Source organism: Tachysurus vachellii, chromosome 4, assembly GCF_030014155.1.
Source record: "Tachysurus vachellii isolate PV-2020 chromosome 4, HZAU_Pvac_v1, whole genome shotgun sequence".
Taxonomy (NCBI): Eukaryota; Metazoa; Chordata; class Actinopteri; order Siluriformes; family Bagridae; genus Tachysurus; species Tachysurus vachellii.
Window position 1 is genome coordinate 28556927 of NC_083463.1, and position 13713 is coordinate 28570639.

The 13713-nt window shown below is 36.5% G+C and overlaps 2 protein-coding genes across 7 annotated transcripts in view; one reads left to right on the top strand and one right to left on the bottom strand.

Annotated features, from left to right (window-relative positions):
• Window positions 1-6591: 6591 nt before the first annotated feature.
• LOC132844037 (retinal cone rhodopsin-sensitive cGMP 3',5'-cyclic phosphodiesterase subunit gamma-like) lies at window positions 6592-9317 on the top strand. Its single transcript, XM_060867196.1, has 3 exons — window positions 6592-6665; window positions 7371-7524; window positions 8904-9317. Exons 2-3 carry the CDS (start codon window positions 7383-7385, stop codon window positions 8978-8980), a joined length of 219 nt encoding a protein of 72 aa, XP_060723179.1. The 5' UTR covers window positions 6592-6665; window positions 7371-7382; the 3' UTR covers window positions 8981-9317.
• A 1547-nt stretch (window positions 9318-10864) lies between these two features.
• Window positions 10865-13713, bottom strand: part of rbfox2 (RNA binding fox-1 homolog 2) — a 54737-nt gene continuing 51888 nt past the window's right edge. For all 6 annotated transcript variants that reach the window (XM_060868766.1, XM_060868764.1, XM_060868765.1 and 3 more), the window contains one exon: window positions 10865-13672. In XM_060868766.1, coding sequence (XP_060724749.1) covers window positions 13628-13672 — 45 coding nt within the window. In that variant the 3' untranslated portion in view covers window positions 10865-13627. The remainder of the gene's footprint in view (window positions 13673-13713) is intronic.

Consider the following 13713-nt stretch of genomic DNA (forward strand, 5'->3'; position numbering starts at 1 on the left):
GTAGTGATTGCTCTAGTCTCTGAGAACCAGACAGGTGTCTTTGATAATGTTAAGGTCAGAAGGTGTTGGATTACGTGTCACAGTCCTAGTGAAGGGACTTTTGGTAATAGAAAAAAGTGAATAGAGAATATACTTCTGGGGGATAAAGCCCTTGTGAGATCTAATCAGATGAAACTGATTAGATCAGTAAGAGTGTGTTTTCCTTTATTCAGAAAAGTTTGCTAGCAATTCTGAATTGTTCATCATTTTCATTGCTAACTCTAGCTGTTTGGCCTAGCTAAGCTAAACTGACACAATTTCTGAGAGAATTTTACTTCAGATCTGTAAATGTTTTTGACTAAAGTTATTCAGCTAGCTAATATTATCTAACCTGACGGGATTGCTAAAAGCATTTGAAAGTCATATCAATATATCTTTAGTTAGCTAATTTGAGGTAGGCATTTATACAAATGTAATCTTATTCATTGTCATGCATAATTGTTTCACTGCTAATGCTAGCTAGCTGGCTCGTGTGAGCTAACATGACAATTCCTAAGAAAGGTTTGTATCATATTAAAAAATGTTTGTCACTAAACAGCGAGGTCAGATTATATATAACCACATAACTATAACTATAATTTCTGATTACGTTTTTAATTAACAGTGTTTCAGAATCTCTCTGCTAATCCTGAGAGTCGCATAGGTGCATATTATAGGCAGGAACCGAACCCCCAACCCTGGAGGTGTGAGGCGAACGTGCTAACCACTAAGCCACCGTGCCCCCCAATTCAATTCAATTCAATTCAATTCAATTTATTTGTATTAAGTATGGAAACAGAAGGGAGAGAAAAAGAAATGAATATATAATAATACTAAGAGGAAGAAGAAGAAGAAGAAGAAGAAGAAGAAAAATAAGAAGAAAAATAAATAAGTGAATATATACAATTAAAGTTGAAAATTAATTTAAAAAAGATGAACTTAATTTAAAAATACTATATATCTATCCCTATCCCTAATGAGCAAGCCGGAGGCGACGAAAAACTCCCTGAGATGATAAGAGGAAGAAACCTTGATAGGAACCAGGCTGAGAAGGGAACCCATCTTCATTTGGGTGACACTCTACAGTAAATAGTGTAAATGTAAATAATGTCATTTCTACAACAGTTCATAATACTGCAACTGAGAGCTCCTGAAGAACTAATGGGACATTGTAAACGCTGAGTTTACTGCGATAAAGTACACAGCGCAGACCTGATTGCTGATAAAGTTCCTGTTTGTACACATTGTTTGGATCTCATAGTTAGCAAAGACAAATAAATAGGAATAGTACAAACAGACACTAATGTACACGTCATGATGTAACTCTGAGGAGAGCTCGAATGAGTGCTTAAAGGAATGCAGTATTTATCTGCATGGCGCACCCTAGTGGAACTCTGAAATTGCTGCAGGATGATGCTACATCTGGAGGAACTAAAGGTTACCTATGACTACATGTTTGTGTGTGTGTGTGTGTGTGTGGTTTTGTGCACTCGAGGATATGCTGTCATCTCTGTCCATAGTGTGAGAATGGTGATCTAGTTTGTTCTGGTTTCAGGCACTCAGTGCACTCACATACTGTAGCAGATGAATAACACAAGTGATGACTGATTTACAGTAATCTAACCTAGAAACAACAACATAGAAACAACAATAAACCTATCAGTATAATTCCTCTGACAGTACTGGGAGTGTTAGCATGAAATTATGTAGTTTCTTCTCTTATATCACTTATTGATACTTGGGAATGAATAACTCCTAACTTGTGATGTAATAAAATGTCCAGATAATGACACAGTTTGTACTAGAATATACAATATGGTTAAAGAGAACAACAATTCGAACACAAACATACATAAGCCTGCAAGTCTTAATGCTCAATTCGGATATTTTGCTCAGATCTGATTTTTTTGTTTGGCTGTTCACATTACCTTTTAAAATGTGGCCTATATCAGATACCAGTGTGAACTGTTTGCTGTTTCGAATTGACCCGCATGTGCAAACAAACAATAACAATGACGTCACACGCAGCACGCCGTTGCGCTAAAGTTGGCGAGGTTATGGAGGAAGTAAGCATTTTCGCTTTTCTTTCTCAATGTTTGTGTAATGGCAGCACAGAGACGCAGTGTTTTGAAAATTTTCAAATGTTGAGGGCAACTTTTGATTATTTGATCCATTTTGTAGGCGTAGTCACGTTTATGTGCGTACTCGCCGGCGCATAATTGTGATGAATGTCGATGTAGATTGACGTAAAAGTCGCATCAAATCCGCCTTGGTTGTTCACACTGCGGCCACATTGGAAAAAATCAGATTTGGGTCTGATTCAGGACCACATATGGAAGTGGTCTGAATCTGATTTGAAAAAAATCAGATCTGGGCTAGATTTGAGAGTTCAAACTACTCCTGAAGAAGTCTGACCTGGTCACTTGACCCCAAAAAAAATCAGATTTGGGCCACTTTTACCTGCAGTGTGAACGTGGCCTTAATCAGGATGTGTGTTCTTCATAGTTATACATACCTCAAAATAGCAGTTCAAATTACCAGAACAATCAACTACATTTGGAAGAAGGAAATTTAGAAGAAAAGAAATCTCTTATTCCAAGGCCCCATCTACCTCTAAATTACCACAATGTATGTATGGAGTTATTTTGATGTTATTTTAATCTTTCTTTAAGAAAATCATCTACATCTTTATGCAAGGTTTATGCCATATCCATTTGTATATGGATATTTTTTCATCCACAAGAAAACAGCAGTTACTGGATTGTGGACATGTTGTGGATCTTCTGCATTACGCCTTTTCTACCATTCAGTATGAAGTATCTTATTACAATAAATCTTATTACAGTAAATCTTATTCGTGAAATATTTCACATAACAGCTCTTAACATACTATCACTAGGCTGATGTGCTTATGTGAGTGTTTTCAAATAGCGGACAGATTTTTCTAAACATGGGCGGCTAAATCCTATATTTCAATGTGTGAATTATCATACATGAGATTAAACCTTAAATCTAAACCTAGCATTTGTCAGCCATCTGTCCAGAACCTGGTTAAAATGAAGAATGCAGAACAGAACTAATAAGCAAACAATGTAGTGAAAAATACATTACACACAGAAAATATTGGACCGTGTTTAATATGTTGTTTAAAGTCTATAGTGTTGTTGGTATGTCATGGGTTTATTTCCTGATCATTTTCTTTGGCAGAAAAAAAAAATATGACATAGTTTATTGCATGCCCAAATAAAGAGGGGAGGGACTTTTCTTAAAATGCTCGTCTCGAGATATCTTATCTTCATAGGATGCCGAAGGCTAAGACCCTGAGAGGAATCATCAACCTCTCTATTTAAACCACCGATACATACTTGTGATTTTGCTCTTTTAACCATTTAACTTTCACTTGATTTTACTTGTCTAACAATTCCAGTGTGCTGCTCCTTAATATATAGCAGTTTCCCCATATTATCCCATCAACATTTACACTCCTATCATGCTGAGAGTGTATTTTAATCCTTAGTGTGTCTAGGACTTCAGGTTAATTAAGGGTGCAGTGCACATGGGCTGTCATGAGGTATAAATATAGAACAAAAAGCACAACACAAGCCAGAATTAGCTGCTAAGAATAATCTTTCCATTGAAGATTATGATAATTATTTAAGGACATGAGTGAGGGTAAACAAAAACAACAAATAAAGACCTGGTTTAACCCTAAAGACTGTTAGGATATTTAGTTAGGCATTATAATCAACCAACCACTGAATCCTCCCGCTTAAGGCTACCAAAATTATAAATGACTTGGTCTCAGATATCAAAGAACATTTTTATAGCATTGTCAAAGCTGCAGCTCATCTGATCTGAGAGCAGTATGATCTCACAGGTGAAATCCAGCACTAGAGTAATTTATTACTCATACAGGTCACTGAATCTCTTATCAACAAAACATCTTGAGGTCGGTGTCACACAAAAATATCCCCGTGACTTAATTTTGAAAGGCTGATTTGCCCCTGAGATGTCCTCTGTTTAGGCCTCGGTTCTTAAACAATTATCTTCCACATTATCAAGTGTTGTGTGGTGTCTAGAATCCAATCACATGCAATTGACTCTCAGGCTATACACAACTAACACAATTTAAAATGGAGGTATAAAATAACTGAAGTTTGGGAGAAAGGCTATGACTACAACTTCATCCCATTTATCCCAATGTTCCCACCTCTATATAACTCCTACCCAAGTTTCTGGCTGACTAGTGGATGGATGGATGGATGGATAGAATTGCTGAGAGCTTTGCTAAGAATTGCTAAGAGCATTTTTAGGTCAACATTAATAAATTTGCTAGCTAGCTAAATTGAGGATGCTAGCCAGCTAATTTGAGGTAATTTTAATTTAGCAGCAGAAGTGTTTTCTGGAGTGTGTGTGCGATGGGTTGGCACTCCGTCCGGGGTGTATCCTGCCTTGATGCGTGATGTCGCCTGAGATAAGCACAGGCTCCCCGTGACCCGAGGTAGTTCGGATAAGCGGTAGAAAATGAATGAATGAATGAATGAATGAATGAATGAATGAAGTGTTTTCTGGAGAAATGCTCAAATGTCTGTGTGTCTAAAAGTGTGAGACTTCATTATTGAGTTTGTTTCATATTAATAAATGTTTGTCACTAATGCCAATGTGCAAGTCAATGTTTTGGTCATGACTGCTGTTAAAATTAAATGTGGTTTATGTGGAGAGGTTCAAAAATGATACCACAAGGGTTCATTGGATGACTAATGATTTTATCTTTCTTACAAGGTTCTAGCTGGAACATTTCCATTTTCTGAAAGGAAAACCTTCTGATTAGAAATTGATGTTGATCCTTTATGGGAATATAATTAAAAACATCATATTACTGTAATGATGAATTAATGGTTTGAGTATAAAATCAGGGGTTACGCATGCGGTTCTTTCATTCTTCTGCAGAGGCTTGCTTTAGCTTTGAGAAAAAAAATATATTTTATTATATATTTTTCAACAGAATACCTCATATTTTGCATTAAAATAACATTATTATAGTAAGCATTTAATATTATATATATATATATATATATATATATATATATATATATATATATATATATATATATATATATATACACACATATACCCGTGACCCGAGGTAGTTCGAATAAGCGGTAGAAGATGAATGAATGAATGAATATATATATATATATATATATATATATATATATATATATATATATATATATATATATATATATATACACACATACACTCACCGGCCACTTTTCTAATCAGCCAATCACATGGCAGCAACTCAATGCATTTAGGCATGTAGACATGGTCAAGACGATCTGCTGCAGTTCAAAACGAGCGTCAGAATGGAGAAGAAAGGTGATTTAAGTGTCTTTGAACGTGGCATGGTTGTTGGTGCCAGACGGGCTGGTCTGAGTATTTCAGAAACTGCTGATCTACTGGGATTTTCACGCACAACCATCTCTAGGGTTTACAGAGAATGGTCCGAAAAAGAGAAAATATCCAGTGAGCGGCAGTTCTGTGTGCGCAAATGCCTTGTTGATGCCAGAGGTCAGAGGAGAATGGCCAGACTGGTTCGAGCTGATAGAAAGGCAACCCTAACTCAAATAACGTTACAACCGAGGTATGCAGAAGAGCATTTTGTGGCTCCATGTGAATCTTATTCAATGGGAAAGGGGCAAAAATGTCTCTTTTGATGTTGAAGGTTTCAGACGCCTTTTATAAGTAATCATTTTAAATGCATCTGCTGTGCACTAAACAGGAACTAATAACAGTGCACACTCAAAATACACACTCTCACAAATGAAGGGTTTCTAGAGACTTCTTAGGATAGTAATAGGTTACAAATAGGATTTCACTGGTAATTACTTCTAATAGGAAAACATTCTGTTTGCCAAGATGACCAGCTTGACTTTAGGGTTCCAAATTTAAGTGTGTATCTCTTTATCTTCTGATCTCTGAGCTGTGTATTGACATTGACCTTTGATTACACAATCACTTGGCTCAGACTGACAGAAACTGCATGGAAACCTGAACTGGCTCTTAAAAGGATCTGCTGGTTCTATGGCCATGTGTATAGTATTTCCTAAAAGAAGGTTCCAAAAGAGTCAGTATATTTCTATACATTTCTATAATCCTATATGTTTTAAATGTCTAAGAGGTTGTACGATGAGGTTGTTATAAACACTAGACCATCAGTTGATCGTTGGCTTCCATTAAAACAAGAGAAACTCTTGGCTGCTTAACTGCTACTGAGGCATTAAGCTTCAGACTGTGTACTCAGCCCATTGAAACCTCAGACTGCCTGTCTCTCCTTTAAACAATCCTTAAAATACACCTCAATCTTTTCATCCCTCTGTCCCTCTACCGATTCTTCAAACTTTCAATCTTTTAATCCTTCAGGGAAGGGATGAGGTGGTACATGTGGCAGGTAATCAAAAAAAAAAACTTCTGGAAGAGTGGTGAGAAGTGGGTGTGTAGCTGCAGGGGATTAGAGAGAGAGAGGAGTATAAAAGAAGATGATGGGAGACAAAAGAAAAGTAGACAAGACTGCAGGAAAAATAAGAGCTGAGGATTGAGGAAAATCGAATCCTCCAAAAGACTCACTGCTGTGAAACACCAAGGTAAGCATCTAGGCTTTCTTGTCCTAGGGGTGTGCACACTTTGCATTTCATTTATTTATCATTAAACTGAATGTTATGGCTTAGATGTGGGACCCAAGCTTATAACCTTAACTGCTAAGCTACCATTACCCAGCATTCTCTGTATTGAGAATCAGGGTGCAATTGTCACTTCTAGTAGAAGCAAGTAATCTAATCTGAAATCCCTTGCAAGAGAGTATGAGAGAGAATGAGAGTGGCCTACATTAGTTCATTAAGGTCAGGGGTTACGTAAACATACTATAAATAGGTTGGACTTTCCAAATGAGCCTGGACATTTTTAATCACAGAGACAAAGCTGTTTAAATGATGTAACTGACCTGATGAACCAGAAGAATGCCAATGGCAATTTACAGATGATGTTGGATCTATGAGGAACAGCTGGAAATCATGCAGTGGATTGCTTTATGCTTCTCAGACAAATGTTTAATCCTGCCAGACTGAGCTTTTACCCAAAGCTAATTACAAATGAAGCAGATTTCAGTCAATATTCATTTATATATCTGAAGATGAGAGATTTGATCAAAAGACCAAATGTGACCGGCAGAACTGGGATTCATTAATCACAACCTGCTGGTCCAGTGCAGAACATCAACCATTGGACTAATAGTTGTATTTAAGATGATAATGATTTAATCTTATCAGAAGCAATGTTGTATTTCATATTAGGAAGTGAACACAATGGATGCCCCAGCACCCACAGACAAGAAGGCACCCCCAAGGTTTAAGCAGAGGACAGTCCGGACTTTCAAGAGTAAAGCACCAAGACCGGGGCAGAAGGGTTTTGGAGATGACATACCTGGAATGGAGGGTCTTGGGACAGGTAAACAAACACACCGCAAATATCAAACTTTATATATATATTCATATATATAATTTCTTGATCTGTCATATCTTTGCTGAGATGTTGTTTATGGTGCATAATTTTGACTCATTGTATTAAACATTTTCGGAAGGAATATTAAGAACCAAGCTAAACTATATACACTATATGGACAACGTTTGTGGATACCTGAACATCTCATTCCAAATTTAGTCCTAACATTTCTTGTGATAATAAGCTCAGAGTGAGGTCAGGCACTGTGAAGATGTTGGTCTGGTAAGATGTTTCTAGTGCTCAGTTGGTCATCTCAGAAGAGTTCAGTGGGGTTGAGGTCAAGGTTCTGTGTAGGACACTGAAGTTTTTCCAGCACCAACATTGACAAACCTTGTCTTTATGGAGCTTGCTTTGGACACTGGGGCATTGTCGTGTTGGAACAAGCTCAGTATATAAAGACATTCTCTACAACTGTGTGCTTACACCTTTGTTCAAAGTTCAAGTTCAAAGTGTTTATTGTCATGTGCACGGTTTCCCTGTACAATGAAATTATTTCTTTGCTATCCACAGTAAATGCCAAGACACGTGCAACATATATATATACTGAACAAAATGATAAACACAACACTTTTGTCAGTTTCTGACAGTTTGTGCAGAAATTATTTGGTTATGCAGACCGATTGTTGCAGCAGCTGTCCGGGTGGCTGATCTCAAGACGATCTTGGCGGTGAACATGCTGGATGTGGAGGTCCTTGTCTGGTGTGGTTACACGTGGTCTACGGTTGTGAGACCGATTGGATGTACTGCCAAATTCTCTGAAACGCCTTTGGAGAAGGCTTATGGTAGAGAAATGAGCATTCAATTCACGGGCAACAGCTCTGGTGGACATTCCTGCAGTCAGCATGCCAATTGCACACTCCCTCAAAACTTGCGACATCTGTGGCATTGTGCTGTGTTATAAAAACTGCACATTTTAGAGTGGCCTTTTATTGTGGCCTGCCTAAGGCACACCTGTGCAATAATCATGCTGTCTAATCAGCATCAGCATGCCACACCTGTGAGGTGGATGGATTATCTCGGCAAAGGAGAAGTGCTCGCTAACACAGATTTAGACAGCTTTGTGAACAATCTTTGAAAGAATTGTCTTTTGTGTACATAGAACAAGTCTTAGATCTTGGAAAACAAAAGTTTATAATTTTGCTCAGTGTACATAAATAAAACTAAGCTGCAGGAGTAGAAATAAAGACTACTAGAAATATGTGTATGTACATCTTGTATCATCCGTGCTATCATTCCATGTATCATTTATGGCATCAGTCTGTGTGTGTAGGTCAGCGGTCCACATGCCATACTGTATGCAATTAATTTCTGTTTCTCTTTCTCAGACTTCACTGTGATTTGTCCGTGGGAGGCTTATGGTGACATGGAACTAAGCGATTTGGCAAAATATGGAATTTTGTAGTTTTCATTTTGGCAGTCTCTCTCCCCTCCCCCCCCCCCTTCCGGATCCCTCACCGTTGACATTTTCTCACTGTTGAGAATTCCATGATTGTACACTTCCTCACCTTTACTTCCACTTCCTCACCTTTAACATCACCGAATTGCTCTTGAAGCTTCGTCTCACTCGTCGATTCCTCTGTGAAGATTCGTTACATCCAAAAATACAGCATGCGTCAACCGAATGCACTGAAAAATCTAAGATTGAGGAATCAGCCAGGCATCATTTCCAGTTCTGTTGAATTTGCATACTGAAATATGATTGGTTCTTAGATTTTATGATGCAAGTATTTACACTGCTACTCAAGCTCAACGTGATTTGTAGTTCTGAATCCTTTGCTTTGTACATATGGTGAAATGTGATGACTATTTTCCTTGTAATAAAAACAAGACAAAAATGTCAGAACCAGTGGCGTAAAGTCTGTTTTAACCCTCTTAAAGCTTGTATATCACTTATTCAAGGGGATTAGGAAGAATGAAAAAATTGGCAACCTTGCTGACCACAGTGATGCTATATTGTGAGGTTTAATCCCTCAAGGAACAACACTTCAGGATTGTTAGATTTGGCTAGTGCTATCAGCCTAAGGTGAACAAAGGTGATCTCACGTCAATCACACTGAATTAAATGCACGTATTAATACCTTAATTAGCTTAGTAACTCATTGACTCATGACAGTCACATTACCATTCCTGCCTTCTCTGAATAATGAAAGCGATCATGTAGTGGAAATGTGCATTTATCTGCTGTTCCTTCGTAAGAAAGGCTTAATCATAGGATCTGTGTACTTTTATCGCTTTAATAAAACATACTGGAAATTTGCACTTGTTATATTGTTGACTAGACGAAAGCTAAAACTAACCAAATAACATAAGTAAAAATATGATAACTATATGTTTATATATACACAATTAAACAGCATGTACTTGAACTCTTTTTCCCAGTGACATAAAAATATAGTTCGCTCCTGTTTGGTTGTGTCTATCAGCATTGTATGTCTGTCATGTCCCAATCCACCGTGATGGACGATATGAAGCTCATATGAAAGCAGACACTCCGAGGTTTCAGAATTTGTAGTTTTTCATAAATATTCCAGTTGTTAACTAGTTTAATAGGGGCTCATGTTAAATTAAAAAAAAAAACCCCAGACAAAAACATTTTTTGCATACAAAGGTTTCCATCTTCGAAGTAAATGGTGATATTAAACTCATTTCTGTTCTCTGAGACGCGCCCAATTGCTTCTAAAATTTGTAGGTGTTTATCTTTAACCACTAAAAATCTGTGCATCACAGAAAATCACAAGCGCTTAAACACCTTCAAGCATATTAAATGTTCGTAGTGCTGCATTTATTAAACCAAACTCTTACCTGAACCAAACTCGTTTAGACCTTGACGAGACTAAACGAAATACTAAAAATATTTTAACACCATTTTATAGATGAATGTATTTTTTTAAAGTAGATATTTGGATATGTTCCAGGTGGAAAAACTCGATTTTGAACATTATTAATTATTAAAAAAAAATAACTTTGTTTCTCCAACCCACCAAACATATGGGGTGGTGGTGGTGAGGGTTGGACTATTTATATTTCTAACTAGAATATTATACATTATATTATTATTATTATTATTTTAAATTAATTTATTTATTTTTAAAGAGATTAGGACTAAATTTAAACTCAAAGCCAAAATCAACACTGGTGCAATTTTTTGTTCTGCACAATAAAATAAATTTTCCTAAAATTATTTAATCTTACAAAAAAAAAAAAAAAAAAAAAGAAAAAGAAAAAGAAAAAAAACATGCTAAATTTTAATACTCGCAGCTGAAATAACTCTCCCAAAGACAAAAACTCAAACTCATTTGTGCATATATTTAAAAAAACAAAAAAAACAAAAAAAAAACAGTTTATATGGACATTCAGATACAAATTACATCACGAATGGCATCCGAGTATGCAGAGAGGAAGAGTTCAAACCGAAAACACACTCACATTGTAAACTAAAGGATAATATGCACAACATGTATTATATAATAATGTGCAAAGATGGAAAGGAGATATAGGATAGGATTGGGACTCTGCCGAAGGTGGCAGCTTGTTTCATTCCCACCCTGACTGTACAGCTGAACGTTATTAGAAACCTGTGCTCTATAAGACGATCCAACATTTCTAGACTTGCGCGCTCTTCGTCAGGATTCTGCCTGATTCCTGACCCGGATTTCCAATCGGAATTCCTCTCTCAGTTTGATTTGTGGGATGGAATTCACTAATAAATATCACTGGACTGAAATGAGTCTAAAACTTGTCTGGCTTTGGACTACTGTTTTAACAGTAGCACTTTAGTCACTATACACATAGGAAGGCTAGAAAAAGAAAAAAAAAAATGGAACAAATTCATCCAGATTTATCCGACACAGATCTTGGAAGAGTCGAGGCAAAAAAAAAAAAAAAACACCAAAAAAAAAGGTAGGGAGAGATCGATCGCAGCTAATGACGTCTTAAATTGTCTTGATAACACTGAGGAAACGTAGTGCATAGGCTGCAAAGTACCTAAAGGACAGCAAAAAAAAAAAAAAAAAAAAATTAACACCCTTCTATCTCAATGGGTTTCCAGAGAGAGAGGCAGGGAAAAATTCTTTAAATCTTAATAAACGTTCCACTTCCAGGACTTGCTTGGTGCAGTGGAATATAATTCAACCCTTACATTACACACAAACAAAACAAAACCAAAAAAAAAAAAGGGTTAAGTATGAAATGTATTCTAGTATTAACTTACAGTATAGGTGCTGACCGTTGCTAGGCAACACTGCTGAAATATATATATATATAATTTTTTTTTTTTTTTTTTTTTTAATAACGGGCGAATCCATACACAATTAATACCCGGTAGCTTGGGTTTTTCATGCTTTTCCAACAATTCCAGCACAGAAAGTACTGATACACGACTCGGAACGAAGCACGTACACTGATTAATCCTGACCACAGAATAACCTGCTTATATTTGACTGATAGGTTTGGTAATAAATTACGCTGGAAACTGGATGTCGATGGCACAGCAGACACTGCAAAATCCATTTCGGTTCAAACCATTTTTTTTTTTTGTTGGATTTTTTTTTTTTTTTTTAAGTCACTTCAAAAAAATCAAACAGTAAAATCTATTGATACAAAAATAAAACAAGGCAAACAACAAAAATGGCCATAGGCTCATACATATAAACAAAAATAAAAGAAACAAAAAAAAAAAAAACGAAAAATAAATGTGCTTCACAAAATCTTTGGAACCAAAAATTCATAAGACATAATATCGATATTCAGAAGATAAGAGTAAATACATGTAAAGAAGCGAGAAGGAAAAAAAAAATAAAAATACTATGTAGTTTAACGACTTTAAAATATCCAAAGGTTTCATCACTTGCTGCACACCCTGTTGAAAAATGACGCAAGTTGCATATCTGACAGCACGACAATTCTTGTAAAAAGGACTCAGAAGCCCAAAATCCAATCCAACAAATTGTATAAAAATTCTTAAGTGTGCGTTTTTTTTTCTTCCTCTAAACTTAATCGTGTTATATAGTGTTACATTTCGATAATTTCATGATATAACCTCCGCGTTTAAATAGGAGTCAACAGCTCACAGGGACGGCATTTTAAAGAAATGGTCTAATAATAATAATAATAATAATAATAATAATAATAATAATAAAGAAGTTTGGTAACATTTTTGTTCTAAGCTAGTTTATTTGCATATTGATACTATTCAATTTTAAAGGTACGTCTTTTCAAAAAAAAGACTCGGAAAGCAGGAGGTAATTTGAACACCCCAAAAAATAAAGGAAAAAAAAACAAAAACAAAACAAAAAAAAAGCAAAAATCTAAGCAAGGTTTTCTGTAGGTTATTTTATGACACATCGTCCCGTATGCGTGAGGAGAATCCCGGGGATCCGTAACAGCTGTCGATTTTGTTTCACATCCCGGTCCTTTTTTTTTCTTTATGAGGAAAAACAAAACAAAAAAAAACAAAACACCACTTCACACCAAAGTCGTCTCCTTTCGTGTGGTATTTTGTCGGTTCCTCTATTAAAGAAAGAACGTGCGGGTTTCTGTTTGTCCTGTGATCCTCTTACAGTCCTTGTGGTGAAGTGGGCAGGCTTCTTTGCTAGGGCTGGGGATAAATGTAGTGTGATGTAGTAGTAGAAGAGCGACGCACAAACTTTGCCCGCCGTAGTCCGGACGCTCTGTGCACATGGAGTTTGTTGGCCGCTAGAACCGTTCCTCTAGAGCCATTACTGCATGCATATGTGCAGAGAAACGTGCCAAAGAAGGAAAGAATACAATTTTTTTTTTCTCAGTCGTGCAATTCCTTGGTCAGCGTCTCGCTCGCCTTGTAAAGTTACTTCTATGTATGTGATTTTTAAATTTGAATTTTTTTTAAAAACCCACTTGTAGTGATGTACTTTCCTTTCTCAAGTATTTATGCTTAAGCGGTGTGTGTTTTCGTTTTGTAAATTATTATTTTTTTTTTTTTTTGTCCACAAAAAAAAAAAAAGGACTCCTAAGAGACCGGCTGTTGGTAAAAGTTTGGGTGAAGTCGGTGGAGCGGAGAGGTTTCTGGAGGTTAGTAAGGAGAAAACCTGCTGTATCCGCCCCGATAGAGAGTGGCCTGGGGAGGGGAGGGGGTGTATGTGGGGCAAAGAGACAACA

Coding starts and splice junctions, on each gene's coding strand:
- LOC132844037 (XM_060867196.1), top strand. CDS start 7,383: ATGGATGCCCCAGCACCCACAGACAAGAAGGCACCCCCAAGGTTTAAG. Junction 7,525..8,903: donor AATGGAGGGTCTTGGGACAG/GTAAACAAACAC, acceptor TCTCTTTCTCAG/ACTTCACTGTGATTTGTCCG.